At 51.9% G+C, this 27,791-nt stretch overlaps 1 protein-coding gene across 1 annotated transcript; it reads right to left on the bottom strand.

Annotated features, from left to right (window-relative positions):
- Nucleotides 1-18,544: 18,544 nt before the first annotated feature.
- LOC136491148 (transcription factor MYB41-like) lies at nucleotides 18,545-19,805 on the bottom strand. The gene is made up of 2 exons (XM_066487376.1): nucleotides 19,496-19,805; nucleotides 18,545-19,269 (listed from the first exon to the last, which is right to left on the bottom strand). Exons 1-2 carry the CDS (start codon nucleotides 19,765-19,767, stop codon nucleotides 18,579-18,581), a joined length of 963 nt encoding a protein of 320 aa, XP_066343473.1. The 5' UTR covers nucleotides 19,768-19,805; the 3' UTR covers nucleotides 18,545-18,578.
- Nucleotides 19,806-27,791: the final 7,986 nt, after the last annotated feature.

Below are 27,791 nucleotides of genomic sequence, written 5' to 3'. Positions count from 1 at the left end.
TAAGTGCGTGATTTTGAAGTTTAATTAAGGAACGAAAATCAGGTAGCATTCAGAAAGGTAAAAGGGATTAATCTCTCTCTTTTTTTAGCACTAACGAACGAGACCAAATTCTTCTTCCGGCCTTGAAGAATGAAGAGACGCATCCAGATCCTCGGGCCTGGACGCCTTTCTGTCGATTCAAACGACTCATACCGGGAAGAAGCTCTACTGCTCCAACTGAGGAAGCAAATTAGAGATTATTGAAAAGTTGGAGTCCATGACCTCACAATTGATCTGCTAAAGTAAACATGGCGTTCCGTTTCTTCTCTACGAGTACGACCGCGAGGCTCCAGCTTTACATATATGGTAGATCTACTTATTAAAAGCTAAAGCTTCAGTCTTTGTGATCCATCAGGCTGAAAACGCGGCGCACCATCTGCTTCGGTTCCACTTCTACCGCTCGTCTTCTGCCTCCAAATTCCAGGCCGTGACGCGCGACAGCGTGACACAGAGGGAGAGAGACGAAGGACGCCCGCTTAACTAACCGCGCGCAAAATCTCGCCACGACACGGATCAGAGGCCGGAGCAGGCCCGACAGAGGATCACCCACCTGTTTCGAGGAAAATCACGCCCGGCTGGCGTCTCCGACTGTCACCGTCGATGGCGTGCCCTGCCTTGGAAAAAAAAACCCTCAATTGTATCTGCACAAACCTTTCCCTTCGGCAGTTAGCGGTTGTCAGATTGCGCAGGTTACAGAGCAAAAGGCCGGCTCGCCGTCGCCGACGAACAAAGTCGTCGCCGCATGAGACGTACGCGTGCATCCGCGCGTTTCATTCCCGTCTCGCCCTGTCGCTCGACGGGGACGCCTGCGTTTGTTAAACATTCTGTCGCAGCCAGGAGTAGTGGTTTGGTTCGCACGTCGGCGTCGAGCGATCGGCTTAGGTAAACGCGGCCGGGTTGAGAGCTGAGACGCCGGCGAGCCGTGCGCTGCGTCACGCGCCAGCGTTTTTCAGCTGCGCCGGGCGTCAGCGGCGACGACGGACGACGGCGAGCACCATCCACCACTTGCCTTTGCGTTAACGACCCAACAACGACGGTCAAATCCGGGCTCCCTTGAATATGCACGGACGTATCCATCGGTTACTGCTCAGCTGTTTGCTGGTTAGCTTCTCGTACACGAATCTCCTCCCCGTCGCTCGCGTTCATAAGCATTTATCTGTTCGTGGTCTTCGAGGGTAATCAAGCAACGTCAGCATTCAGCAGCAGGGTTTAAAAAATTTCAGGGTCCCGTCGACAAATGTCACCTTCGTGCCATCATTGTTGAATTAAAACCCATGCATGCACTACGGGGCTACGTACGCATGCAGAAGTATAGTTCTCTTCTTGGGGACGAGTGGAAATGTCTTCACTCGTTTGATGGCGTACATATATTGGCCATGTTAGTTTTTTTTTTTTCTTCAAAGCCATGGCTGAAAGCACTGTTCGTTGATTTGTTGTGAAAGAAAAAGCGTTATTCGTTCGCTGAAATAGTACGGCTCATAAGACAATCGAACAGGGCTTCTGGAGTGTGAAGTTCTTAACTGAATATGGAGTCTTCACTCGTTTGATGGCGTACATATATTGCTTCTGGAGTCTGAAGTTCTTGAATATAGAGAAGGGTCTTTTTAAAAATTGCAAGTGAGTAGGATAACACACGCTTTTCACGCTCACCAGAAGTCCTGAATTTTGCTTCAGTTCATCTATTCGTTTTATTGTCAGGCAATACTGACTACTTGAACAAGAGATCTTAATAACAATATGACTCACTTTTCGATCGACCATTCACACTAGATATTCAGAAAAAACTTTCAGTTGAACTCCCCCTCCCGTTTCCTCTCTGGAAATACTGTAACACTACTAAAAGAAAGTACAAATGGATAGGACGTGTCTAGCTTGCAGCTACAAGCAAACTAAAGGTCAAGCGACTTCGTTTTACCTTCTGCATAAAAAAATGGCTCCAGCCGTCGTCAAATCCTCTGAAATGACCGCGAGAGACTTTCTCAAAGTCTCGAATCAGAATGACTCAATGATAAGTTGATGATCACTCACATCGATCGATGGCCCATACCCTTTTGGAGACAGTCAATGGCTTGAAACCTCGGGCAACCCTTTTACTGACCTAACTACTTACAGGCAAGTGGTGTGTGGTGACCCACTTTTTTTGCTGCTAATGTGGCGTGGGGATCATCATTAATCAGGACGCCAAGTCATGGGTGAGGTCATGGCTTTGTATATGCCGTCGGGTCTCGAGTTGTAATCGATGCCGTTATATGCTCGGTGATCGTACTGCGGTCTGCTGCAGGCTTAGCTTCCATCTCTAGAAGGCCGTCGCCCTCGGCGCTTCTTCGCCGTCACAAAGCAACTTCCTACTCTAAGTAATGCACTCCACAAGATATTTGTGAGAAACTCAGGCCGTGGATAACGTTAGCATCAATATCACCAACAGTGATATGTATGACGTACACGTCAACCTGATTTTCTGAGAAAAGAAGTTTTTAGCATAAAACTTAAATTATTATTTCGCATGTTTTTGGACAAACTGATGTGAAATAAATTCTACGAGCTAGTGTCATATGTTGCATATACGCAATTGCGTGTGTATCCCGCATATACGTACATATCAATGTGTAATGTTATAGTCATTTATTTGGACTTCTTTTAGCGTTACTCGGTTAAAGTATATCAAATCTGATAATATTCTGCTAAGTGTTTTTCTAGAGAGAAAAAAGTATTTTTCAGGAAATACCAACTCTTTCACTAACCCAAACGTTTGCGGTCTAAGTAATTAGTGCTAATATATGCGTTGAACATAAAATGGTACATACTAATCAGCACAGCTACTCCGATAAAAAATTGTAGAGTGTTGACTACCCTACAAGGTACTAAAAAGCAGAGCTCCTCCGGGAAGAATTCAGTGTTTCGGCCAGTGGCGGAAGTTTAGGGAGGCTGAAGTTGCGAGTTTATTGTTATCGTTATTTGTAAAGCGCATTGTGCAGAGTGTTAGACCATATGGTTGACGCAAGTGTTAGACCACTGCTCTAGTATCGCCTGCAATCGCCGTCCCCGCGCCGCCGCCCGGTGCGACGACACCAGCCGTGCTCGCCACCCCCCCCCCCCTCGACTCCTGAGCTAAGCCCCCCCCCCCCCACACACACACACACAACCCCCTGGACGCCCGGGCTCGCCAGCCCCGTACCACCGCTGGGCGAGAAGAGGCCGGCCCGCTTGCTGCCCCCGTGACACCAGTGATGCCACCGGCCACGCTCGTCACCCCTAACGCCGGGCGGTACGCTACGCGCTCTACCTCCAACGCTTTCATCGCCGCTTCCTCTCAAAGCAGCCATGGTACAAATTCTTAGAGGGGGTCTAGGGGAGCTCCATGGGATCAGTGGCGGTAGGGGGGCATGAGCCCCCCACCCCACCGCTAGATCAGCCCTGGTTTCGACCATGTGAGTGTACGTTTGTTCTCTACTACGGTCAGATTGATTTCAGTCGTACGCGGGCTATTATCTGATTGATGTTATATATAGGTGGTGTAAGGGAACCAGCCTGGTGACGGACGTTGATGAGTTGATTGATCCTATAACCAGAGACTGGGACGTGGAGATGGTCAAAGATTTGTTCTAGGAATAAGACCAGCAGATCATCCTAGCAATCCCGGTGTTTGAAGGCCGCGATAATTTGTTGGCATGGCACTTTGACAAGCATGGTAAATTCAGCGTACGGAGTGCGTACAAAGTTTGTCGGGATGACTTCATTAGAAGCCGGGATTGCCGAGCTGCACAAGGAGGGAGTCGGCATCAAGATGAACTAATTTGGAAGAAGATTTGGAGCTTAAGCTGCCCTACCAAGGTCAAGCATTTCCTCTGGAGAATGACGCATGAGAGTCATCCATTGCGCTGTAGCCTAGCACGACATGGCATGGAAATCGACACAAAGTGCCCGGTTTGTGCAAGAGACAGTGAGGATGGAGGCCATGTGTTTTTTTCAAGTGCAAACTAGCTAAACAGGTGTGGAATTTGTTAGCTTTGGAGGATATGCGTCGTAGTTTGGCACTGCAAATGTCAGCTATAGATGCAGTTTCAATCATTGTCGACATAATATTGTCGGCAGTCCTCCGAGGGGTATTCCACGAAGGTAGATTGATCGGCAGAGATGCGTGTAATCGAGAACAAGAAGGTAACAGAGACACACGAGTTAGACAGGTTCAGGCCGTCAGTATGACGTAATACCCTACTCCTATGGTCTGTTGGATTATATTGGCTATCGTATGATATTACGTGTGTTTAAAGGGGGTCCCTGCCCGCCTTATATAGTCCGGGGGTAGGGTTATAAGTCGGTTAGATCTAGGAGATAACCAGAAAGTAATAACAGATTACAGGAATCATGGGATCATACGTATCCTAACAGATCTCGTAGTATCTTCATGATATCTTCCCAGTGTCTTGCGAGAGACGCCGAGCAGTGTTGTGCCCCACAAGGCTTCGTCTTGTGGGCTGGGCCACCCCTAGGGGTGCAGCCCATGTAGTCCGCCGTAGGTATCCGGGGTCGTACCCCCCACAGCTAGTTCCTAAGCGCCTTGCATCCGTTGTGCAATGCCGTCTTGAGCTTGTCCGAGCAGGTGCGAACCGTCACCAAGCAGTATGAACCATCGCCGAGCAGCGTGAGCCGTCGTCGAGCAGCATGAACCATCGCCGAGCAGTGTGAACCGTCGCCGAGCAACGTGAACCGTCGCCGAGCAGCGTGAACCATCACCGAGCAGCGTATCCCAAGTTAGGCTTGCCATAAGGATGTAAGGAGCTCAAGTTCAAAATCGAAAATTTCCCCGCAGTGGACCAAGTGTGCCCACTTAGAGTCCGACCACGAGAAAAGGAGATAGTCTTCTTCAACTTCAAGAGGAGCGGAGTCTTCCAGATTAAAGCAAACACACTCACCGCAAGGTGAAGTGTGCCCACTTAGTCCCCGAGCCTGATAGTAGGTGACGTGGTCACGTGGTGCCAAGGTCCAAGGTAGAAGAAAAGTAGAAGACCAGCCGAGCAGGCAACCAGTCTTCGGGCGTAGCCCCAATGTGAAAGAAGCACATTCACCGTAAGGTGAAGTGTGCCCACTTAGTCCCGGAGCCTAACAATAGGTGACATGGTCACGTGGTGCCAGGGTCAGAAGCAGCAGTCAACAGAATAAAGTCCCCAGTGTGACGAGGAACCAAGTCGTACTGATGATATAACCCCCGAGCCAAAAATGGAAACCTTGGAGAAATCGAATCGTGGAGAAAAACCCAAAGTAATGGTTGTACAGTAGTAATTACTGAGCCATAACAGATGGCGGAGAAATCAGCGAATATTCGATGAGCAATAACAGATTGTGGCAATAAATGGGCGATATGGGCTGCAGTTGGGTGAAAGCCCAGGTAACGGCCCACCACGCTGTTGCGGAGAATTTGGAGGGGCGCAAATCATGGAGCGGTTTTCCAAAAACTCTCAAATGCGAAAGGTGGGGGGAGTGCTTTATAACTGCACCGCCGCACCCCGTGCCCCCACCTTTGTCACTTCACCGTTTCATCTTCCTCCTCGTCCCTCGCACTTCTAGATTCACACACGCTTCCGCCGCCAATCCCTAAACAGATCTGAGAGATGGCACCGAAGAAGGGAGCTGGAAACCCGAAGAAGGTGGCCACCGGAGCCAGCCGCGACAACGAGTGGGTGTCGTCGATCATGGGGGAGGCGGAGATCAATAGGATGGTGGAAGCGGGCATTCTCCTGGACCGTGTCACGGCCGGATGGCGGCCAGCCAGCGGTGAGCCCTTCCCAATGCCCTATACCGACGAAGCCGTAGTTTTTGAGAATTATTTCTGGCCTGGGTTAGGTTTTCTCGTTCATCCTTTTCGTGAGGGATCTGCTGGAGTTCTGGAGAATTAGTCTATGCAACCTCCACCCAAACACCATCTTGCACATTTCCATCTTTATCCATTTCTGTGAGGCATATCTCGGAGTTCTTCCCCACTTCAATTTCTTCCGTCATCTATTCTGGCTGAAGAAGAAGGGTGGTGGCGGTTTCGAAGGTGGTCGGCGGCGTGTATCTTCAACTCTGCAATGGAATGGCGGGCGAGTACATCACTATACCACTGAACACTTCGTTGAAGGGGTGGAACGCCAGGTGATTCTAGATGAAGCAGAGCCATCCCGCCATCCGCTGCGACGTCGACCACGTTCCGGAGAACCAGAGGAGTTGGTCGGAGAAGTCGAGCAGTACCAACATGGAGCAGGTGAGGGAGCTCCTCGACCTAATAAAGGGCGTGAAGATGAACAACGAACTGGTGGCGGCAGCTTCAATGTGCACCACGTCTAGCCCTGCAAGGAGAGGGCCCACATAGGCTTTGACTTCAAGGGGGACAACGACGGCACCCGAGAGAGCACAAGGAGGCTAACGAAGGATGAAGTGCTAGAGCGGGCTATAGAGCTATTCGCTCCAAATGCTTCATTCAGTGTGTTAAGGCAGACGAGGGCCTTGAACTATATGAATCTGCCTCCTCAGGTAAACATCCCAATTGTTTTGTTCCTGTGCTTTTTATCATTTGTCGTTGCCGAGCAGTGATCTGATGCACTTATGGAAAGATCCATTCGCAGGAACAAGCGGTGTACTTTCTCAAGCATGCCGAGGGGCGATTGGTTGCAGGCGGTAGACGCTTGGCCACCAGCTCAGCCTAAGGAGGGTGCCGTCAGCGCCTCATCGGAGTCCGGAGGCACGGACGCTGGTCGGATGGACAGTCCCCCCGGTGTCGGATAAAGTCTGGGGGAAGAGGACAATAGTAGATGAGCTGACCCAAAAGAAGAGGAAGACAACGGGTGCTGTTCCCCGCAAGCCGGGCGGCGTCTCGCTTGGCGGTGACCAGACCACTCAAACACAAAGTGCGGTGATGTCCGAGTGGCTGGATGACGACGAGGCTCCAATAGCTCCTCCCCCGAGCACTAAAGCGCCTCAGCGCGACACGTGCGTGGCGGTGCAATCGAAGGGAGGGGAGGGAGTCCTCGAGCAGCAGGCGAAGGGAGTCACAGAGCGACAGGAGGAGACGAGGCCGACATCGGAGGTCGTGAAACCTCCACTCTAGGGCGCGCAAGTCGACCCCAGGGCCACGCCTGGGGGCTCAAGTAGGCAGCGTCGGTTTAGAAAAGTGTACCGACAGGCCGACACATAAGTATCCTTGCTTTGGAGTTATTTTGTTATCGTATCCTAATCTCTTTTGGCGACTGACGAGCTGATCTGATGCAGTGCGAGGCGTACGGAGGAATTGAATCCATCCGCCTAGACCGTCGAGCAACCGGGGGCTGGTCCCAATGTGGAGGCGATGCTGACAGATCCTGTCCCGGAGTCCTTGGGTGCTCAGCGGCCTACAGAGGAGTCAACCACCCCTGCTAGTAGACTTGGCGATGGCAAAAGGTTGGCGCCGACGGGGACGGGTCGGCGGCAGTGCTTGAAGCAACGACGGAAGTTGTTAGGTCCTCGGGAGCGGAGGCTAGAGTTGCCGATGCTGCGCTAGAGTCTAGAGCAGAGAAGCCTATGGTGCCAGAGGAGCAGACGGCGCTCTCTGAAGCGTTGGAGGGCATGGTCGGACACGATGTCCGGCCACCGAGCCCCCTAGTGGTGCCTCTAGCTACGGAGGAGGATGAAGTGGAAGAGATTGAGCATGAGGAATCACGACCTCAATCTGTTCGAATCCTCCGCAAGCGAGGCAAGGAAGTGGTGGTTGTTGAGGAGGAGGACACCACCAGGGAGCTCAGGAGACTAGAGTCTGAACTTTCCACAGTGATGAAGCAGATCAAGGTTAGTACTGCATCTGTAATGTTCGTCTTTGATGTTGGAGATTAGTGTTCTTCATAGTTTTGGTGCGTTTGCAGGGGATAGCTCGGACTGCCGAACAACGGCGCTAGCTGATCAAGAGGATGGAGCCCCTCGCCGAAGAAAATGCAAAGCTGAAGGAGGCAATCAAACTTATGGAGAAAAACATCCAGAGGGCCCAGCGCGAGCGGGATCTTGTCTAGTCTCAAGCGTGAGACCTGGAATACCAAAAGGGGGCTCTGTCCGAGCAGCTGGCGACCGTGTCCGAGCAGGTGCGGGGCAGGTCCGAGCAGCTAGCCACCATCTTTGAGCGGCTGACGAGTGTTTTTGAGCAGCTGGAGTGGAAGTCTGAGCAGCTCAAAAGCGTCTCCGAGCAGAAAAAAGGTATGGCGTATCGGCGATTTTGCTTTGCATTGTTGAACAATCATATTGTTGCTGACGACTGTTATGCTTGTAGAGCAAGATGCGGAGCTCGGCCAACTGCACCAAACCGTCTGGCAACTCTAGGAGGAGGAGAAGAAAGCGACTGGGCGAGCGGAGAAGCTGGTCGAGGAGCTGAAAGGTGAGTACTTCATGGTTAGAATTACTGCTGAATTGATTTTTGTTGTTTGACGGATCCTTGTGATGCTTGTAGACTATCGTCGGAGGGCCAAGGCACAGTTCGATGTGCTGGAGCAGGTGGCCAGAACCCAAAGGAGCAAGCTCGACGCTGTAGTTGCCGGAGTCAAGCCGGTGCTCGACTACGTCGACCTAGAGGTGGCTCCTCAGCCCGATGGCAGGCCGCCGCATCCAGACACCATCATCGATAGGTGTAAGGCGGTGTGGGAGAACTTCAAAAGCTTCAACCGCTATGCCACCGTCACCGCCGTTACACACGCCCTAGCGGTGGTCCGGTCCCACTACCCTACCATTGACCTTCAAGCGATAGGGGCTGCATTCACTAGAGGGACAGGCGCGATGGAGCATCAGCAGCTAGAAGATGAGGTGGAAGACGCGGTGAAGAAGCTGGCCAGCGACGTCGACCTATTCGGTGAGATGGACGGCGATGGCGAAAACCAATGATATGCTCGAAGAATATTCTGTAATAACTGGAGAGGGTAGTTAAAACGTGCAAGGGCATAGACAATCATTTATATATATGTATAAATGTTGTAAAGTGACATGTGCATGTTTATGCAGCTTGCCAGTTTTTCGGTGAAAAAATCATTGTAGTGTTAACCCTAACGCAATTATACGTAGTATAAGTAGCGTCTGAGCAGTTAGTTCCTTACTGAACTCTTGGCCTTGGCTAGCCTATAGTCCATAACGTCGAGCATGGAGCCCGTGCATGTGTAGGAGGAACAGGCGTGACCAAGGAACCACAGCCGACCAACCATAACGTAGAGCGCGGAGCCTGTAGCACGTGTAGGAAGAGATTGGAGACTGGGTCTTCTCCAGAGAACACAGAGCGGAACGTGCTGCTGCTTGACTATCGGCGAAATATCTTGTAGATATGGAGAAACATGGTGGAGCGTTAATGGCAATCACATATTGGAGATATGGAGAAACGTGGTGGAGCATTTATGGCGATCACATATTGGAGATATGGAGAAACATGGCGGAGAGTTTATGGCGATCTCGTATTGGAGTTTGTTAAGGAGTAGCTTAGAGCTGGCGACCGCAAGTGGAGATTAAATCGTAATGGAGAAATAATGGAGACAAATTATGGCGACCAAAACTTTATTCATCATGGAGTAGAGAATACATATCTGGAGCATTTCAAGGATAGAAACGTATAAGGTGCTCGATGTGCCATGAATTGGGGATATCGATTCCATCCAAGTCACATAGCCGATAAGACCCTGGTCGGGTAACCTCTTTGACCACGTAGGGCCCTTCCCATGGGGAGGAGAGCTTGTGCATCTCTTCGGTTTTCTGCTTTCTACGGAGAACGAGGTCGCCGACAGCAAATGAATGACCTTTGATGTTGCGGTTGTAGTATCTTCGCAAGCCTTCTAGGTATTTGGCTATGCAGATACAAGTGATCAAGCATTCTTCCTCGGTCCTATAGACGTCCTCTATCTGAACAGCTGTGGCTTGCCCTTCATCATAATGTTCCACCCTAGGTGCTCGGAAGGCAATGTCTGCTGGAAGTATTGCTTCTGAGCCGTAGACCAAGAAATATGGAGACACACCAGTGCTATGATTATCCTGAGTACGCAGTCCCCATACCACAGCTGGGAGGTCTTTGAGCCATCTGCTCGGATGTTTTTCCTCTTTCTGATATAGCCTCTTTTTGAAGGCATCAAGGATCATACCGTTCGCACGTTCGGCCTGGCTGTTGACACTAGGATGGGCAACGGAAACGTATTTGATGGAGATACGTTGGTCTTCGCAGAAGTCCCAAAAATGATGACCAGTGAATATGGTTTCAAGGTCGGTGATAATGCTGTTCTGGAGACCGAATCTGTGGACGATATCTTCGAAGAGCTCGGCTGCTTTCTTTGTAGTGGCCAAAACAAGCGGTTTGTATTCGATCCACTTGGAGAACTTGTCAATGGCAACGTACACATACCGGAAACCACCTGGCGCTGGCTTGAAGGGCCCGATCACATCTAGTCCCTAGCATGCAAAAGGCCATGAAGCTAGGATGGTCTGCAGCTCTTGCGCCGGAACGTGTTTTTGCTTGGTGAAAAATTGGCATCCTTCACAACGTCGGATGAGGTCTTCTACATCGGTGATGGCCGTGGGCCAGTAAAAACCAGCTCAGAATGCTTTGCTAACTAGGTTTCTCAAGGCCGCATGGTTGCCACAGGAACCAGAGTGAATTTCGAGAAGTAGCTTCACTGCCTCTTATTAGGTGATGTATTTCTGCAGTATCCCTTCCTTGGCACTTTTCCTCATCAAGTTCCCATCCACCAGAACATAATGCTTGCTTTGATGGATTAGGCGCTCGATTTTAGTCTTGTCGGTGGGTACGTCGGCGCTGGTGAGGTACTTGATGAACTATTCCCTCTAATCGGCGATCGGCGAAGGTACTGTAAGTACCAGCTGCTCGGCGGGAGGAATTTCTTGAATTTCCTTCTCTTCCTTAATAGATGACGTAAAGAGGTCTTGAATGAAGACCCCTGGTGGAATCGCAGTGCGAGAAGAGCCTATCTTAGATAGGTGGTCAGCGAGCTGATTTTGATCTCGTACCATGTGGTGGTACTCGATACCGTAGAACTTCCCTTCGAGTTTCCTAATTTTAGCGCAATATGCGTCCATCTTCTCACTGAAGCAAGACCAGTCTTTGTTGAGCTGGTTGATAACTAGCGTAGAGTCTTCATATAACATGAGGCATTTGATGCCAAGCTCAACGGCTATACGGAGTCCATGGAGACACGCTTCATATTCGACGGCGTTGTTGGAGGCTGGAAAATATATTTGGAGAACGTATCAGAGCTTATCCTTGGTCGGTGCAATGAACAGAATGCTAGCACTAGCACCATTGATGTTGAGGGAGCCATCGAAGTACATCACCCAGTGCTCGAGGCATGTAGCGGGGATGGGCTCTTGGATCTTGGTCCACTCAGTGACAAAGTTAGCGAGCGCCTGTGACTTAATGGTGGGCCTGCTTCTAAATTCAATGGAGTAAGTGCCGAGCTCAATAGCCCACTAGATGATGCGGCCATTGGCCTCTTTATTGCGGAGAATGTCCCCCAGAGGGAACTCGGTGACCATGACAATCTTATAATACTCGAAGTAATGGCGAAGCTTGCGTGACATGATCAGAATAGCGTATAGCAGTTTCTGAACTTGAGGATAACGAGTTTTGGGCTCATTAAGGACCTCGCTGATGAAGTAGACCAAATGTTGCAGCTTATAGGCATGCCCGGCCTCCTCGCGTTCGACGACGATAGCTATGCTAACGACGCGAGAAGTGGCGGCGATGTAGATCAGTAGAGTTTCGTCTGGCCGAGGCACCATCATGATCGAAGGCTTTGTTAAAAACAACTTGAGCTGCTCGAAAGCTGTGTCTGCCTCATCCGACCAGGAAAAGCGTTCGGAGGCCTTGAGGAGTTTGAAGAACGGTAGTCCCTTTGCGCCAAGGTGTGATATGAAGCGGCTGAGAGCAGCCATGCAGCCTGTGAGCTTCTGTATGTCCTTTACGTAAGTTGGGCGTTTCATGTTGGTGATGGTGGAGACCTTGTCGAGGTTGGGTTCGTTGCCACGGGCGCTGATGATGTAGCCTAGGAGTATGTCAGATGGAACTCCAAAGATGCACTTTGAAGGGTTCAACTTTCATCTGTATCTTTTTAGGTTGGCGAACATTTCCTCAAGGTCGGCGATAAGATTGTCGACGGTCTTGGACTTGACGACCACATCGTTGATGTAAGCTTCGACGTTGAGGCCTATCTGTTGATCGAGGCACATCTGGATGGTCTTTTGGTAGGTCGCCCCGGCGTTCTTGAGTCCAAAGGACATGGTGGTATAATAGTACGTACCAAAAGACATGATGAACGACGTCTTAATCTGGTCATCTTTCTTGAGCTATATCTAGTGATAGCTGGAGTAACAATCAAGGACGGAGAGCAATTCACAGCCAGTGGTGGAGTCTACAACCTCGTCTATCCAAGGCAGACCGAAGGGGTCTTTAGGGCAGTGTTTGTTGAGATCAGAGTAATCAACGCACATTCTCCATTCTTTATTCTTTTTTGAACGAGAATAGGATGATACACTTCTTTTATAAATTCGATAGCTAGGAGCCATTTTATTTCTACCCTAATAGCCTTCTTGTCTGACGCGAATCGTTGGAGTTTCTGCTTGATCGGTTTGGCTATCGGCGAGACATTCAAGGAGTGCTCGATCTTCTCCCGTGGTACCCCCAGCATGTCTGTAGGTTTCCAAGCAAACACATCGGCGTTGGTATGTAGGAAGGAGACGAGCGCGCTTTCCTATTTATGGTCTAGGTGAGCCCCAATCTTCATGGTCTTAGAGGGGTCGTCGAGGCCGAGGCCGACCTCCTTTGTTTCCTTGGACTTGGTGGAGGCACAAGGAGGTTCCAACGATGGGATCTCTAGGTCATCGGTGGGCACCATCTTGGCGTCAGTGACCACGCTGGCCATCTGGATGGAGAGGTCGGTGGCTTCGGCGAGGGTGAGACTCTCTGTCTCACAGGCGTAGGCGAAGGCATCTTCAGCACCAGATAGGTGTAGTGCGGTACGGCCATGAACTTGGCTAGGGCTAGCCGACTAAGTATGGCGTGGTAGGCGGTGTTGAAGTCGGCGATGTAGAAGTTGATGTGCTCGACACGATAGTTGCTAGCCGTGCCGAACTGTATCGGTAGGGTGATCTCTCCAAGTGGTTTGGATGCCCTGCCAGGTACCACACCCTAGAAGGAGGAGTCGGAGGGTGTGAGATCTCCTATCCCAAGCCCTAGCTCCTATAGGGCTCCGGCGAAGAGGAGGTTCAGAGCGCTCTCGCCGTCGATGAGTACTTTTCTAAAGAGTACTTTCTGGACGGTTGCATCAAGGATGAGGAGGAAATGCCCTGTGTAAGGGATATCTGCCCACTGGTCAGTCCTGCTGAAGGTGATGGGGACCTCAGACCAGGGGCGATAGCTGGGGTTGGCGAGGACGTCTTCCGCATTGACGGTGAGCACCCGGTGAGCGGTGAGCTTATGCTCTCTTCTGCTCTAGGCGGAGGCAAGGCCCCCGAAGATGGTGGCGACCACCTTGTCGTGATCCTAGAAGGCATTGTCGTTGCCCCCAGGTGGTCGGCGGCCTCCGGCTCCATCGTGGTTGTCATCGTCCGGCTTTTTAGCCTGGAATTCCTTAGCCAAGCCGAGGTAGTCCTTCATCTTATGCTTGGTGTTCTTGTGGAGAGGGCATGGGCCATCGAGAATCTTCTTGTATTGCTCATCATAGTTGCGCTTGGTGCGAGGTTCGTCAACAGCGGCGACGATATGGTCTGGTCGGCGGCGGCGATATTGACTAGACTTGGATCCTTCTGGCCGGTCACGGCCACTGTCCCGATGGTGACTGCGATCGTCGTAGCGGCGGTCACTGTGGCGCCAGTCGTCGGGGCGATCATCGCCGCGACAAGTTGGGCGATGGGTGCCTGCATCCTTGTTGAAGCGCACTTTGGCTTCTTCGGCATCGGCGTACTGGTTGGCGGTCATAATCATCTCGCCAATCCCCATGGGCGGCTTACGATTGAACTTGGAGCATAGGTCGTGGTGATGGAGTCCTCGGACGAAGGCGGTGATGACCTCTGCCTCCGTGATGTTGGGAATAGAATTCCTCATGTCGGAAAAGTGTCTGATGTAGCTACGGAGGAGCTCGAATGGCTTCTGGTAGATGCGGTTTAGATCGTGCTTGGTGCCCGACCGAGTACACGTAGCCATGTAGTTGTCGGTGAAAACCTTCTTCAGCTCTTCCCAGGATCCGATGGAGTCCGGGGCGAGGCTTGTGAACCAGTTCATTGTAGTTGGCATAAGCATGATGGGAAGATAGTTCGCCATGACGCTGGTATCTCCCCCGGCGGCGCGCACAACAGTGGCATAAACTTATAGCCACTGTGTGGGGTTCATCCATCCTTCGTAGGGCTTGACCCCAGTGATTTTAAAACCATGGGGCCACTGAAATGTCCGGAGTGCCCTTGTGGATGCTTTGGGCCCTTCGGGATCATCGCCGTCGTGATCTACGGCGTTGAGTGGCTGGAGGGTTGAGTCCAAATTACTGAACTCTTGCTCGTATTCTTGACGACGGCGTACTCCTTCTTCATGATGACCGAAACAACGCTCGTCGATACGTCATCGCGCGTCTCGGAGATTGTTGAGGTGCGCTCGGACATCCTGGTCGACCTCCTGGTCATGTTGGCGAGGGTGTTCGAGGTGGTTGCCCCTAGCTCCCCCGTGGAGGGGTTGTCTGTCATCACGGTGCTGGTCGGTGAAACAACTTGGGCGGCAATCAAATCTTGGCACGGTGGATCAGCGAATCGAGCTCGTCGAGTACGAAGGTCTCTGATCCTGGCGGATCTCGTTGACCTGGCAGTGTGTCGCTTTAAGCATAGCGGTGACCTTGGCGACCTCTAGTGTCTGCGGGAGCCAGGCGAGCTTGTTGGTGGCCATGGCCAAGTTGGCGCTCAGGGTCTTATAGACGTCGTGGCCATCAATACGGACAAATTCATCGTCGAGGTTGCGTTGGAGTTGACGTGGCCTTCCTTGTGAGTCGAACTGATCATTGCGAGCAGCCTCGACTAGCGCAAGGGCGGCTTCGTTTGCTCGGCGCTGCGCACGGTTGACATTTCTGTTGACGCGGGCGGTGTGATCCTCCTCTGTTTCCCCTTTCTACGGGGCCATCGACGCCGACGTTGAAGATTACGCCTCCAGGGAAGGGAGGGAAAGGAGGATGTTCGGTGGAGGTTTCGGCGACAGTCTCCATAGAGCCCTGGGACTCAGAGTCTGGATTCTCCTCCAGGATGGTTTGGTGGGATGCTCCGGGGCATCGGCCGACGTGTAGCATGTTGACAGCCGGTGGGATCTGGTCGGCGATCTGGTCGGCGAGAGGATGGATATCTCCTACCTGGTCGGCGAATTTGCCCCTTAGGGCATCTTGATAGGCGATGGCGATGCTGGTGAGCCCGAAGGGTAGGGCCGTAGCCCCTGGAGTTTCCCAATCAGCCTCCGATAGATCTGAATCGGAGGGTGGTCGACGCTGAACCAGAGTGGTTAGGGCCGATTCTGCGATGGAGAGGCAATCGGCGAGCTTCTGGCCAACCTGATCGATAAGTGCGATCAGACCATCGTTGTTGATTTGCCTCCTCGGGTAGCGAGGGAGTGGGTGGCGAATTGTCGGTGAAGGCGACCTCGGAGGTGGTTCCGAGATCGGATCTGCAGTCGCAGGTGTTGGGGTGATCGGCGCAGTATTAATCTACACCGGCTCGATGAGCTCTCCGACTCTGCCAACGTTGATGATCCACGAGATCGATCCGACCATGATGATCTAGCCGGGCTGTAGGAGGGACGAAGAGCCTACAAAACGTACAATCTTGTTCGACATGGAAACAACACACACACCCCTACTTGGCGCGCCAACTGTCGATAGAATATCATCGGCAGTCCTCCGAGGGGTATCCCACGAAGGTAGATTGATCGACAGAGATGCGTGTAATTAAGAACAAGAAGGCAACAGAGACACACGAGTTAGACAAGTTTAGGCCATCAGTATGACTTAATACCCTACTTCTGTGGTCTGTTGGATTATATTGGCTATTGTATGATATTGCGTGTGTTTGGATAGGGTCCCTGCCCGCCTTATATAGTCCGGGGGGTAGGGTTACAAGTCGGTTAGATCTAGGAGATAACCAGAAAGTAATAACAGATTATAGGAATCATGGGATCATACGTATCCTAACAGATCTCATAGTATCTTCAGGATATCTTCCCAGTGTCTTGCGAGAGGCGTCGAGCAGCGTCGTGCCCCACAAGGCTTCGTCTTGTGGGCTAAGCCGCCCCTAGGGACACAGCCCATGTAGTTCGCCGTGGGTATCCGGGGTCGTACCCCCACAATCATGTTGGCAGAAAGAGAAAAAGATGCAGTGTTGATGGTCATCACCTTGTGGTCTATCTAGACGAATCGGAGTGCAGTCAAAGAAGAAGTGCGGGGGAGGAGAGCTGAGGAGTTAGCACGTTCAATCAGAATATATGCTAATGAAATCTCCCAGACACTGCGATCTCCACGGTCAATGAGACCAATACAGAGAGTGAGATGGCAAAAACCACCAGAGGGCTTCCTCAAACTAAAATGTGATGTGTCCTTCATTCAGGAATCAAAGACCGGCAGCTAGGGTTTCTTGATCCATGACCATGATGGAGATGTGGTGATGTCAGGCCAAGGAAGAATCAATAATGTGTTGAGTGCCTTCCACGCTGAGTTGATAGCCTGCTTGCAAGGTGTTCAAGTGGCGAGCAATTTGGGTATTGGGAAGCTAATCATTGAGACAGATGCGCTTAACATTCAGCTAGCTATGTAGTCCCAAAGCATCGATGTCCGACATGAAGGGGGCTGATTGAGGAGGTAAAGTCCTTTTCTAGGTTAAACTTCAGTGACTTCGTTTGTAATTTCTTGGGTAGAGCTGGGAACAGGGCTGCCCATGTATTGGCGAGTCTAAGTTATGGGTGCATTGTAGGTATAGATGGCCATTCGGCCCGGCACGGGCCCGTGCTCGGCACAGCTCGGAGGTCATCGGGCCGGCAAGGCCCGTTAGGTGCATCGGGCCGTGTCGTGCCAGCCCACGGGCAGCATTAACGGCCCAAGCACGGCCCTAAAAGGCCTCGTGCCGTGCCGTGCCGGCTCGATGGCCCGACTGGCCCAGCGTCGCAGGCAGCGCTACGCTACACAGGGGGATCGTCGCCATCGGCCATCGCGGGCACTCCGGATCCGCCCGAGGCTGGCCGCCGCTAGGGTTGCCAGATCCACCGAGGGAGAGGGAGGGAGGAGGGAGCCCGCCGGATCTGCACGGGGGAGGAGCTGCTCCTGCCTGATCTACTGCCGGAGTTGATGACGATGCACGCGGCCGCCGGCGTGGAGGTGGTGGCGCTGGATCCGCTGCCGAGGAAGGTGCAGGAGCTGCTACTACACGGATCCGCATGCCCATGACCCGCGCAAGCCCGCCCTGCGCCATCGTGGTCTCCATGCGCGCGAGCCAGCCCTGGCCTCCATGCGCGCCTCTTGCGCCGCCGTGGCCGCCTGAGGGAGAGGGAGAGGGATGGAGCGCGCCCTGGCCGTGGCCGTGGCCGCTCGGTTGTGCTCGGGATGAGGGAGAGCTAGAGGGATGGAGTTGCGCCTGAGGGGGAGGGAGAGAGAGCGAGAGAGATGGAGCGGCGCCCGAGGGAGACGGAGACAGAGGGTTGGAGGGCATGGCGCCTGAGGGAGACGGAGAGAGTTAGGGTTTCAGTTATGCTCAACGTATATATACTGTGAAGCCATTTCTGGGCCTGCAAAGTGTCGGGTCAGGCCGGGCCAGCACGCCGTGCCGAAAATGAGGCCCAGGCACGGCCCGAGGGTCGGGCCGGGCTAGCCCGGGCCCGCCAGCCACCGGGTCGTGCCATGCCTAGGCTGGGCCGAAACATCGTGTCGTGGGTCGGGCCAACGGGCCTCGGGCCATATGGCCAAGTATAATTGTAGGGGAGGTGCTAATTACCAGTGCTATCCTTGATGATGTCTTTGTAATCGTTTCTGACAATTTGTTAGGAGAGTAATGAATCAGCCAAGTTTAAAAAAATGATTTACCTGACACTACCAAAAATAGAGTTCTCTCCTAGTGTTTTTAAGTAGTAGTAAAATACTACCACTAGTCATAACACATGAGAATCCTCACTAGGAGATATTTGATAGGAAAAGTTTATACTAAATGTTGAATGCTAAAATACTAGGAGAACCACACATCATTAGGAGAAGTTGAAAATTCTGGTTGTGTGAAAATTCCAACATCATTATATTTTTTTAATAAAAGCTTCATTATATTGACCAAAAAAAAGAGCAATCTATATTATACAAGAATATAAGCGTTCATTACACGATTAAGCCGCATATATATCACTGGCGTATGAGCTGTGTGAAATACACTGTACACAGATCACTGATATATAGATAGACCAAGTGAGATAATGCGAAGCTAGTTAAAATATTTAAGATAAAATAATCACACAATTTTGCACAAGGCATGCACCACCAGTCCTTCCGTTTCCTAGCATGGAAATTTCATAGTGGCAAGCTGCTGCTGTCTAGCAGCATGTCCTTCCAGAAAGCATCTTCGTCGTCCTCCAGAGAGCACATGCTCGGCATCTCAATGGGCTCCGACAGAAGATGGGCAAAACCCTGCACCGGCCTGTCAGCCGCAGCTGCCACTTCCGGCGGATAAGCCGCAGACACTAATGCAGCGGCCAGCGGCTCTGCATAGGCGGCGCCGCCGATCACCGGAGCGGAAGCGTTCAGTCGCTGCAGTACCACGTCGTGCTGCTGCTCTGCAAAACTTGCGATATTGCTGAGATGATCAGCTGATGACGCGTGAGACACGAGGAGGTTCATCTGGTCCTGTAATAAGCTCGGAACGATGCTACGACTCGCGTTCAGAATGGCGTTATCGGCGGCTGCTGCGTTGATGCTGTTAGGCACGAGACCAGCAGCAGCAGCGCTTCCTCCTCCATTGACGGCCTGCAGCAGAAGCTGCAGGGCCTGCACCTGCATCAGAGCGCTGCTGAGGCCTCCCAGGCTCGCCGCCGCCGAGAGGATCGCCCCTGGGGAGGCGGTAGCGATGTCGTCGGGGGGCAGACGCTGGTGCGTGACGGGGTCGATGCCCATGCGCAGCAGCTTCTTCCGGATGTGCGTGTTCCAGTAGTTCTTGATCTCGTTGTCCGTCCGACCGTCCAGGTGCGTCGCGATCGTCGACCACCTAACACAGGACAAACAGCGTAAGTACCGTGACAGCGTATAATTGTTACCCTAAGACTAGATCATCGTATCTGGACTTCTGGAGAAGATCTGCACGCACGCCAAGCCAACTGCTGCAAAAGCAGGTGATGGTGGCGGCGGCTATGCATGCATGGGTGTCATGGTGATGGTGACCATCATCATATGAGTGCGTGACGTGAGTGGGTTGACGTTGATATCGGGCGTACTTGTTGCCGAGCTGGGCGTGGAGGCGGATGATGAGGCTCTCCTCGTCGGCGGTGAAGTTGCCGCGCTTGATGTCGGGGCGGAGGTAGTTGGTCCAGCGGAGGCGGCAGCTCTTCCCGCAGCGGTTCAGCCCGGCGGCCTTGGGCAGGTTGCGCCAGCTGCTGACGTGCCCGCCGTGCCTCTGGATGTGCTCCACCAGGGCGCGGTCCTCCTCCTCCGTCCACGGGCCTTTCTTCACGCCGGCGTCGTGGCAGCAGCACGGGGACCTCCCCATCTTCTTCTTCCCGCGAAGCGCTTGCAAGTTCGTTTGGATTTCCGGCCTGGTGGGGTGCAGTGCAGGAGAGAGATATGCGGTCCTGTCCCGGAGAAGGTACGGTGGAGTATATTTATAGGGAGGGTTAGCTTGGAATGGATGTTTCGTGCATGGCAACATTGAAGAGCCTGTGGCGGTTATGGGAGAAACTATTTCTATTTACCCGTCGTTGTTGCTTCGTCTGTGGATCTTAGGAAGTCAAAGAGAGCAGTTGCTGGAGAGAGATATGCGGTTGATATATATATATTCGCGCATGCGGTGTTTCACACTTGCTTGGCCTGTTGTCGTACGGCTGCACATGTCTCAGAGGGTAGGCAACAGATCGACAGCTAGTGGCTGCATGCATCAAGCTATAGAAAACATCGAAGCATTACCTTTTTTATTGCAACATAATTGAAGCCCTCATGCTTTTTTTTCCAGATGAGACGTCACACAAGGAAAAACAAAACATCCGACACTGATTTGATGAACTCTTAACTCTACCTCTAGCTAGTGTTGGTATGTTGCATCGATTAATTAATTTCACTTAAACAGTTACATGGTGGGGTGAGTCCCTAAATGAAAATAGTAAAAACCATGGCATGTATTATGTATAGACACTACATGAGAAGAAAAACCAAGACAATTTTCTCTTCTAATACTTGTGTAAGTAGTTGCCCACCTTAAGGTGCGGTGCCGTTCAATCCTAGGTGCGGGATCGACTACAGATGGTTAAGATCGAGCCACGTCACCAGAGCCTACCCTCTTCGTTTCGATAGGCTGACAAGAGTCTCACTTTTTTTTTTGATAAAAAACAAGAGTCTCACTTAATGCACAAAGAAACAAGATTAGTACGTATACGGTAGTATTATAGTATCATCAGGTGTCAAATTTGCATGCTGGCGGCATTAGCATCCCCCCACCCCACCCCCCACACCCCACACCCACCCACACACACAGAGACCCAGGAAGCGAACCTTTCCGAGTGTTGATTCGGCGATGTTGACTGTCGAGTATGCAAGGATGGCCGTTGGCCGCAACACAAATATATAACCAATATACTAATGTATCGTGCTATTCAAATTGCGTTGTTTGTTTGAACTCTCGACGCAATAAGTACATATAAATAAATGCATTCGCAGCCACGGCCCTGACGTATTATATATATAATACATATCTGGGCTACTAAATCCACGGAAAATGCGGTGTTCTCGGTAACCAACCCGATGTGCAGGTTGGGCTTGAGTTTCCAGGAAATGATTCGGTCGTGAATCCGGTGAAGAATGCACTGAATATAGATGGAAAATGGCGTATACCGAGAGATTATTGCTGAGTCACAGCTTTTGTCAAAAGGGAGGAGAGTCGTTGTTCCTCGAGAGCCATCTGAGTCGTTAGCTAGCTATAGGCTATATGGATTGACTGATGTTTGTCCCGTGTTCTAAACACACGGAACTGGCTTATCAGCTAGAATCTACAGTATTTTTCTCTCACAATAAAACAGCTTCAGCCGGCTTTAATACCGGCCGAATATGTCCTCAGTCCACCGGCTCTCTGCTCTGCTGTTCCCGCGACAGCTGCTGGCTGCGAGCTGACCATGCTAAAGATGGCAACGGGCACAGAATGCCCGCATGCCCGCGGGCATAGAACCCGATGGGCAAGGATACAGGCACCACTTCTTGCCCGCTGGCATGGGCGTGGGCACTATCCTAAACCCAGAGGATAATTCTTCGTGGGCAAAGAAATTTGCTATCATCGTCCATGTATCCGCCAGACCCGCTCCACATGTCTGACATGTGGGACCTACAAGCAAATATATGTATATATACAAGCAAATATATGTGTGAACTGTTGAATGACTATGTTTAATGTTATCAATGTGAACGATTTACTGTGAATCTGTATCTTCATATCTCTTGTAATGCACTATGGTTTATGTATATGCTCAACCTGACGGGCACACGGGCATGCCCGCGGGCATGAAATACCTGCGGATGGAGGGCGCGGGCGTGCAGCCTATTCGTTTGGCCGTGGCTTGTCGTAAACGATCGTAAATTTCCAGCCGAAACAATATTTTCCTCTCACACAAATCAGCCAGCAGTACTTCTTCACGAACCAGCAACGATACCAACCAGCCAACCGAACAGGCTGGTGGTTTGTTGCTCGTGATGGGTGGAGGGCGCGGGCGTGGGCATAAGAAGATAGTCAGCTTGTTCGCTTGCTCGTATACGACCGTGGATTATAAACTGAAATAGTATTTTTCTCTTATATCAAACCAACCAACAATAAAATAATCTACTATCATTTACGGCCTGCCGAACAGACTGATTATCCACGGGCACCACGCCCGTTGCCATCTTTAGACCATGCCAAGGCCGCAGCGGGCAGCGGCAGATGCCGGGCGTTCCCGGCCCGCACCAACTCCGCGGAAAACCACCGCCGGGGGCCGCCGGCACGCCTTTCCTTTCGCCGCGGCCCGCACGGCGCTCGTCCGAGGAGGCATCAATTCGGTTGCGCGTGCTCGTTCACGGTTCGGCGGTTTAGCGGCTCTTGCTGTGTTGCGGTGTGCCGGACATGACGGTGTTGCTGCTGCCTCGGCTTGTGACCGGAGCATGCGCGCACCGCGGAATGGGCCCAGTGGCCCATGCGAGCTGACACGTGTGTTCGAGCGGGCTAATAAGGACTGAGAAGCCCATCAAACCGCAGGATGCAGGCCTGGGCTGAATGGTTGTACTACTTGTGTAGGTTGGGCCGCTGGCTGAAGTTCCACGGAACGATGTCTCATTGATGTGCTATATATATGCAAACTGAAAGATGTGATGGGTCATGCACCCATGCGTTCCTGCACTCACTAACTCACGTGACTTCACCACGTGTCATCGTTGGAGAGAAAGAAGGGTCTCAATTAGGGTTCTTATTAATCATTGACAGAAGGAGGTTTAAAAAGGCGACCGCACCCCGACGTGGCAAATGCACCACGGGAGCCATGAGTGGCTGGAGAACGGTGGACGGGGCTGGCAGCGAGGGTATCACGCCTCAAGTGGTTTGGGGAGAGTGAGTGATTAGAAGGGAGCTAGTGATAAGAGGAGTATGGAGATGGGGTGATTGCGGGAGCCAGCGACTGCCAGTGGAGGAAGGGAAAGGGTCTGCAGTGCGGGGCAACCGAGTCAGTAAGATCGGTTGCAAGCGACGAGAGATCCAACAGGGTCAGCAACGGTGGTGGCAAGGGTGTTGGTGCGGAGAAAGATAGGGTCACACTCTCCTTAATCACGTGACGGTCATGTCTTAATCCTCGTCTTAACATTGGGATATCCCTTAGGATCCATAATGAAAACTTATAGGAAGACGATGCAAGTACAAAACCATTGAGGTGTACAGAACCCAAAGTCAATAGCGATGTGTTTTTTAATCCATGTCTAAGACTGTCTCCAACAATTGTTATCTAAAATACAAGACCTATTTCATGTTTGGGTAGCGCTACAGGTAAAGGGTTCAATACCCATTTTTTGTCTTCTCCAACAACGAGACCCAAAAGAGAACCCTTTCTGCAAATGGGTCTACAGGAGATTTTGGTTATACCTCTCCTGATACAAAAATGGGTCTTCCGTATAGGTACTCTGTTGGAGGCTATAGGTATTATGTTGAAGACCTAGTTTGGGTTTGTGACCGACTTTTTACTTGTGGTCATAGATCATAATTGTGTGGTTATAACAATTCAAACCATTGGGGTGTGTGAGTTTGTCATGCATTTACATTTGGTGCGATGTTTTTTCTCGGATCTCGAAACTTTTTCTATTATTTTAAAAAGTTGTCACCACATTCGTCGAAGAGTCCTGGTCAAAATCTTAGAGTAGTTTCATTGTTCCTCAAAAGTCGAAACTTGAGATGAAAAAAGGATCCAAAAACACTGGAGTATTCGGACGTTGGTTGTCAATGTTAAAATCGAACTGAACAGATGAGTCGAACCGTCCCAAGTACGCACTGAAATAATTGGCGCAGAGGACAGGTGAACGGCGTCTGACAAAGAGATGGAGCTCTACCAGCCTGTTAATTCTGAAATTTGTATTGTTTTTTTCGCGCAATGATCTAAGAAAAACTAGAGCCTTCAAACCGAACTTCATCTTATCGAACTTTTGTCAGTTCTGTTCGAACGAAATGACTGGAGCTGCCCTTGGAGCACCTCAGGCGGCCTGGCCTATCTTCCGAGGCCGTCGAGTTAAAATCCCGCACACCTTTGCTACAGTACCTGCTTTAATTCAAAAGTATTGTACTTGTACTGGTGCCCGGTTGCTGGTAGCCTCAAGGCTATGTGGTATCCACGATACTGTGCAGCTGTGCTGTCAGGATTGATCGATCGCTGTGCATAAATCCAGCACGCCTAGCCCATGTGGACGTGTGCCGTCCCAACAATTTCTAGGGCCCTTAGGCAAACAAGACGATGAAGTTCCGGCAATCTAATATTTTAATATCACGAGATTGAACTATATAGTACTACTGGTAATAAGAGTTAACTCGCAAAATATAGTTTGTTAAAAAACGACAATACATCAAAGAAGCTTAAAGAACGGTGAAATCCATGAAATGACTTAAAATTTAAAACAAATTATGGGCAGCCTGCTGCCTGTGGCATGTCCATAAGTTCCTTGATGAATTAAATAATTAAACTAATAGATCAACAATTCGCTGCACTATCGCTTGATGCCTGTATGTATTGGATTGCAAGGTAAAAAAGAAACTGAAGTTTTCAGATCGAACCAACAATAAATACTGATGAACTGAAACCATAATCACTTACCGCAGAGTCGGGGACAGGGATGAAGGGACTGCAGCGCAGCTGGGTTAGTGGGCGCCTGCTGGGATCACGGGATTCCAGATTACAGAAATCGGGATTTCAGGATTTGGGAACGCCGGAACAGTCGCCGCGGCGCAACAACACGCATGCTTTGACGCGGAGTCGCGAATAGGAAAGGGTTACCGCGCAGAGCCGCAGACTGAACTGGACGTGACCGTATGGAGCCAAATACATATACTACATATACATATACTCATGGGCCGTTAGTGTCATGGGCCCCCGGGCGTCGCACTGCCTGCCCTCCCCCATGGGACGGGCCTGACTAGCCGACGCCGATAGCATACGCAGATTTGATCCGCTGAAGGAAGCCGCACAAACCAGCTCGTCAGAGAAGGACGACGCGACGTAGGCTAGTTACGCCGGCGAGTAGCAGTGCAGCGTCGTATGAGCCCTGGTACAGCCTGCACGCAACTCAAGCGCTGTCATACCGGCCGTATCTCCGGACCGCCAACAATTATTCAACACTTCATTCAATTTTCTCGTGATAATTTTGAAGGCAAGGTGTCTCTAACACACGGCGAGCTAGGCCGCGCTACCTACCGCCGTCCGTCCTGTTCGTTTGTCTTTATGCTGTATTTTTTTTTCAGTCAACAAATAATATTTTTCTCTATCAACGAATCACATTTTCAATCATGACTTATCAGCCAAGCGAACAGGACATACATCTGAAGTTGTTCAATTCACAACACCCACCACCTCTGCCCTCTGGGCCCGGCCACACTTCTTTCCAGGTCGTCAACACATACATGCACGTCAGCACCTGCATCGACTGACTCGAATTCGCAATGTAGCAAAATTCACAATTTTCTGGTATCACTGATTTTTTTTTTGGCGACCGCGCTCAGGGAGCATGTTTTTCATTAAATGCTTGTTTAGTTCCCAAAAAGTTTTTTAAAAAGTGCTATAATAGCCATCACATCAAATCTTGCGATACGTGCATGAAGCATTAAATATAGACGAAAAAAACTAATTGCATAGTTTGGTTGGAAATTGCGAGACGAACGTTTTGAGCCTAATTAGTCCATGATTAAATACTAATTACCAAATAAAAACGAAAGTGCTACAGTAGCCAAATTCCCAAAATTCGCGAACTAAACACGCACTAAGGTAGTGTTTGGATGCTGGGACAAGGAGGGATGGGATGGGACGGCCCCGGGACGAGGGTTGTTTGGATCCGAGTCAAGCGGGGACGAGGACGTCCCACGAGCGAATATTCGCTGAAGATCCGGGCGCGGTTCGCCCCTCAAAAAAGAGCGGACAGGGACGGTCCTCATGGGACGAGTGCTGCATGGCCCGCACGCGTGTGTGAGAAGAACGAGATGAGGAGCGGGGGCTTGCCGCAGTTGAGGAAGAAGGAAGAAGCAGGGACTCACCGGAGTCGAGGAAGAAGCGTGGGCTCCGCCTCGACCCGGCCGCCGGTGAGCGCGCAGGCTCCGCCTCGACCTGATGACCTCCGCCCCCGGCCCCGGCGACCTCCGCCATGCGTGCGGGCTCCGCCTCCAGCCCCGCCGCACCGGTGAGCCGCCGAGATGCGCCGCCGCCGCCGCTGCGCGGGTGAGCTCCGGCCTCACGGCCGCGCGGGAGAGGATGGGAGGAAGAAGGACGGGCGCGCGGGAGCTCGAAGATGGAGGAACCCAGCGGGGCGAGCACGTTGCCTCACGGGCCGCCGCGCGGGCGAGAGCCGCCGCCTCGCCGGCCACCGAGCGCCGGCGCCTCGTGGGCGCGGGGCGAGCTCGGAGGAAGGAGGCACCTCGTGGGCGCGGGGCGAGCTCGGAGGAAGGAGGCACGGGGCGAGCTCAGGGGAAGGTGGCACGGGGCGAGCTCGCTGGGGAAGCCAGGCGCCGGCGGAGGAGACGAGGTGGGCGGTTGGGATCGAAGAGATAAGGAGAGGAAAGAGAAAATAAGAAAAGATTAAAAAAACTGACAATTGGATCCCACCTGTCAGTCGCTAATCCCACTTTTATTATCTCCGGTCCAAACAGAAAACGGGTTCGTCCCATCCCTCCTTAACCAAACAGAAAATAGAGCTGTCCCATCCCCCACTTTGACTCTCAACCAAACGCAACCTAAGAGGAACGGTTACGCAACGTAAGCCGACACTAAAAGAAGAACTGGAAAGAAATTGAAAACGAGGAGAACAGAGAAAAGAACTAAAGCAGCGAAACGCTTAGCGACCAAGCGGCCACAAACGGCGCTAGCCGCCTGAACCTGCCGCTATCCACAAGTTAGCTTCGATCTTCAGCAGCAGCCACGCTGGAACGACATTGCAACGAGCACGTAGGCCTTCTAATAGGTCGGGTAATACTTGTAGTTTTCGGGTTTTTTTTTTTTTTGAAACATGGAACTGTTTGGATGGGTGGTAATGGGTTTAGAGGTCAAATGGGTTGGATGGGTCGGGTTAAGCAAATCGGGTTGGGATGAGTTGGAATGCAAGGTTCCCTTTGGCGAGTCTGTCGACGACGTCATCGGTGACGGCTACGGTGTCTTGGCAACCGTGGCGGGTGAGTCCTGCTCGTTGCTCGTCACGTCCTGCGTGCTCGCCGCGTTCTTCATCATTTGGGAGGGTCCTGCGTGCTCGCCGTGTTCTTCATCATCTGGGAGGCGTGTGCCTTCGCTGCCTTGGCCGCAGTGCTCGTCGCCGGCGTCACCTGGTGCCTGAGCGTCGTCGCGGTCGTGCTGCCGGCACGGCGTTTCCCACCGCACGCGCCTGGAAGACCTTCGCGGCGGCGAGATGGTGCGGAGCCTGCCCGAGTGCTGGCACGTGTTCCACGTCGGCTACAGATGCACGTGACGTGCCCGCTCTGCAGGTCTGATCTCTTGCCACGGCGACGGGTTACGACGGCCGCGCCGGTAGGATGCGCGACCGCCCGAGCCGCAGTGGCGGTCGGGCCGCGTGCAGGTGCCGCGACACTCCGTCGCGCTGCGGTCGTCCACGCTCGGGATGCTCAGCCTCGATCTGTCCATGCACGCGGGGTTCAAAGGCGAGCCCCGCGTCGCGCTCGGCGATGACGGAGGCGGCTGCCTGCCGCCGTTGCTCCCGCAGGTGTTCGGGGACGGCCGGCACCTGGGCGGCGCCGAGGAGGTCTGCCGCCTGCACGAGGCCAGGGAGCTGGTGTCGGCCGCCCTCGATGCCTGCGACGCTGTGCCATGCACCACC

This window comes from Miscanthus floridulus, chromosome 11 (assembly GCF_019320115.1).
Source record: "Miscanthus floridulus cultivar M001 chromosome 11, ASM1932011v1, whole genome shotgun sequence".
Lineage (NCBI taxonomy): Eukaryota > Viridiplantae > Streptophyta > Magnoliopsida > Poales > Poaceae > Miscanthus > Miscanthus floridulus.
This window is presented reverse-complemented; position numbering and strand designations above follow the sequence as displayed.

Excerpts from the sequence above, each read along its gene's own strand:
- LOC136491148 (XM_066487376.1), bottom strand. The coding sequence starts at position 19,767 with ATGGGGAGGTCCCCGTGCTGCTGCCACGACGCCGGCGTGAAGAAAGGC. Across the intron at positions 19,270-19,495 it reads CACGCCCAGCTCGGCAACAA|GTGGTCGACGATCGCGACGC; the intron begins GTACGCCCGATA and ends GTCCTGTGTTAG.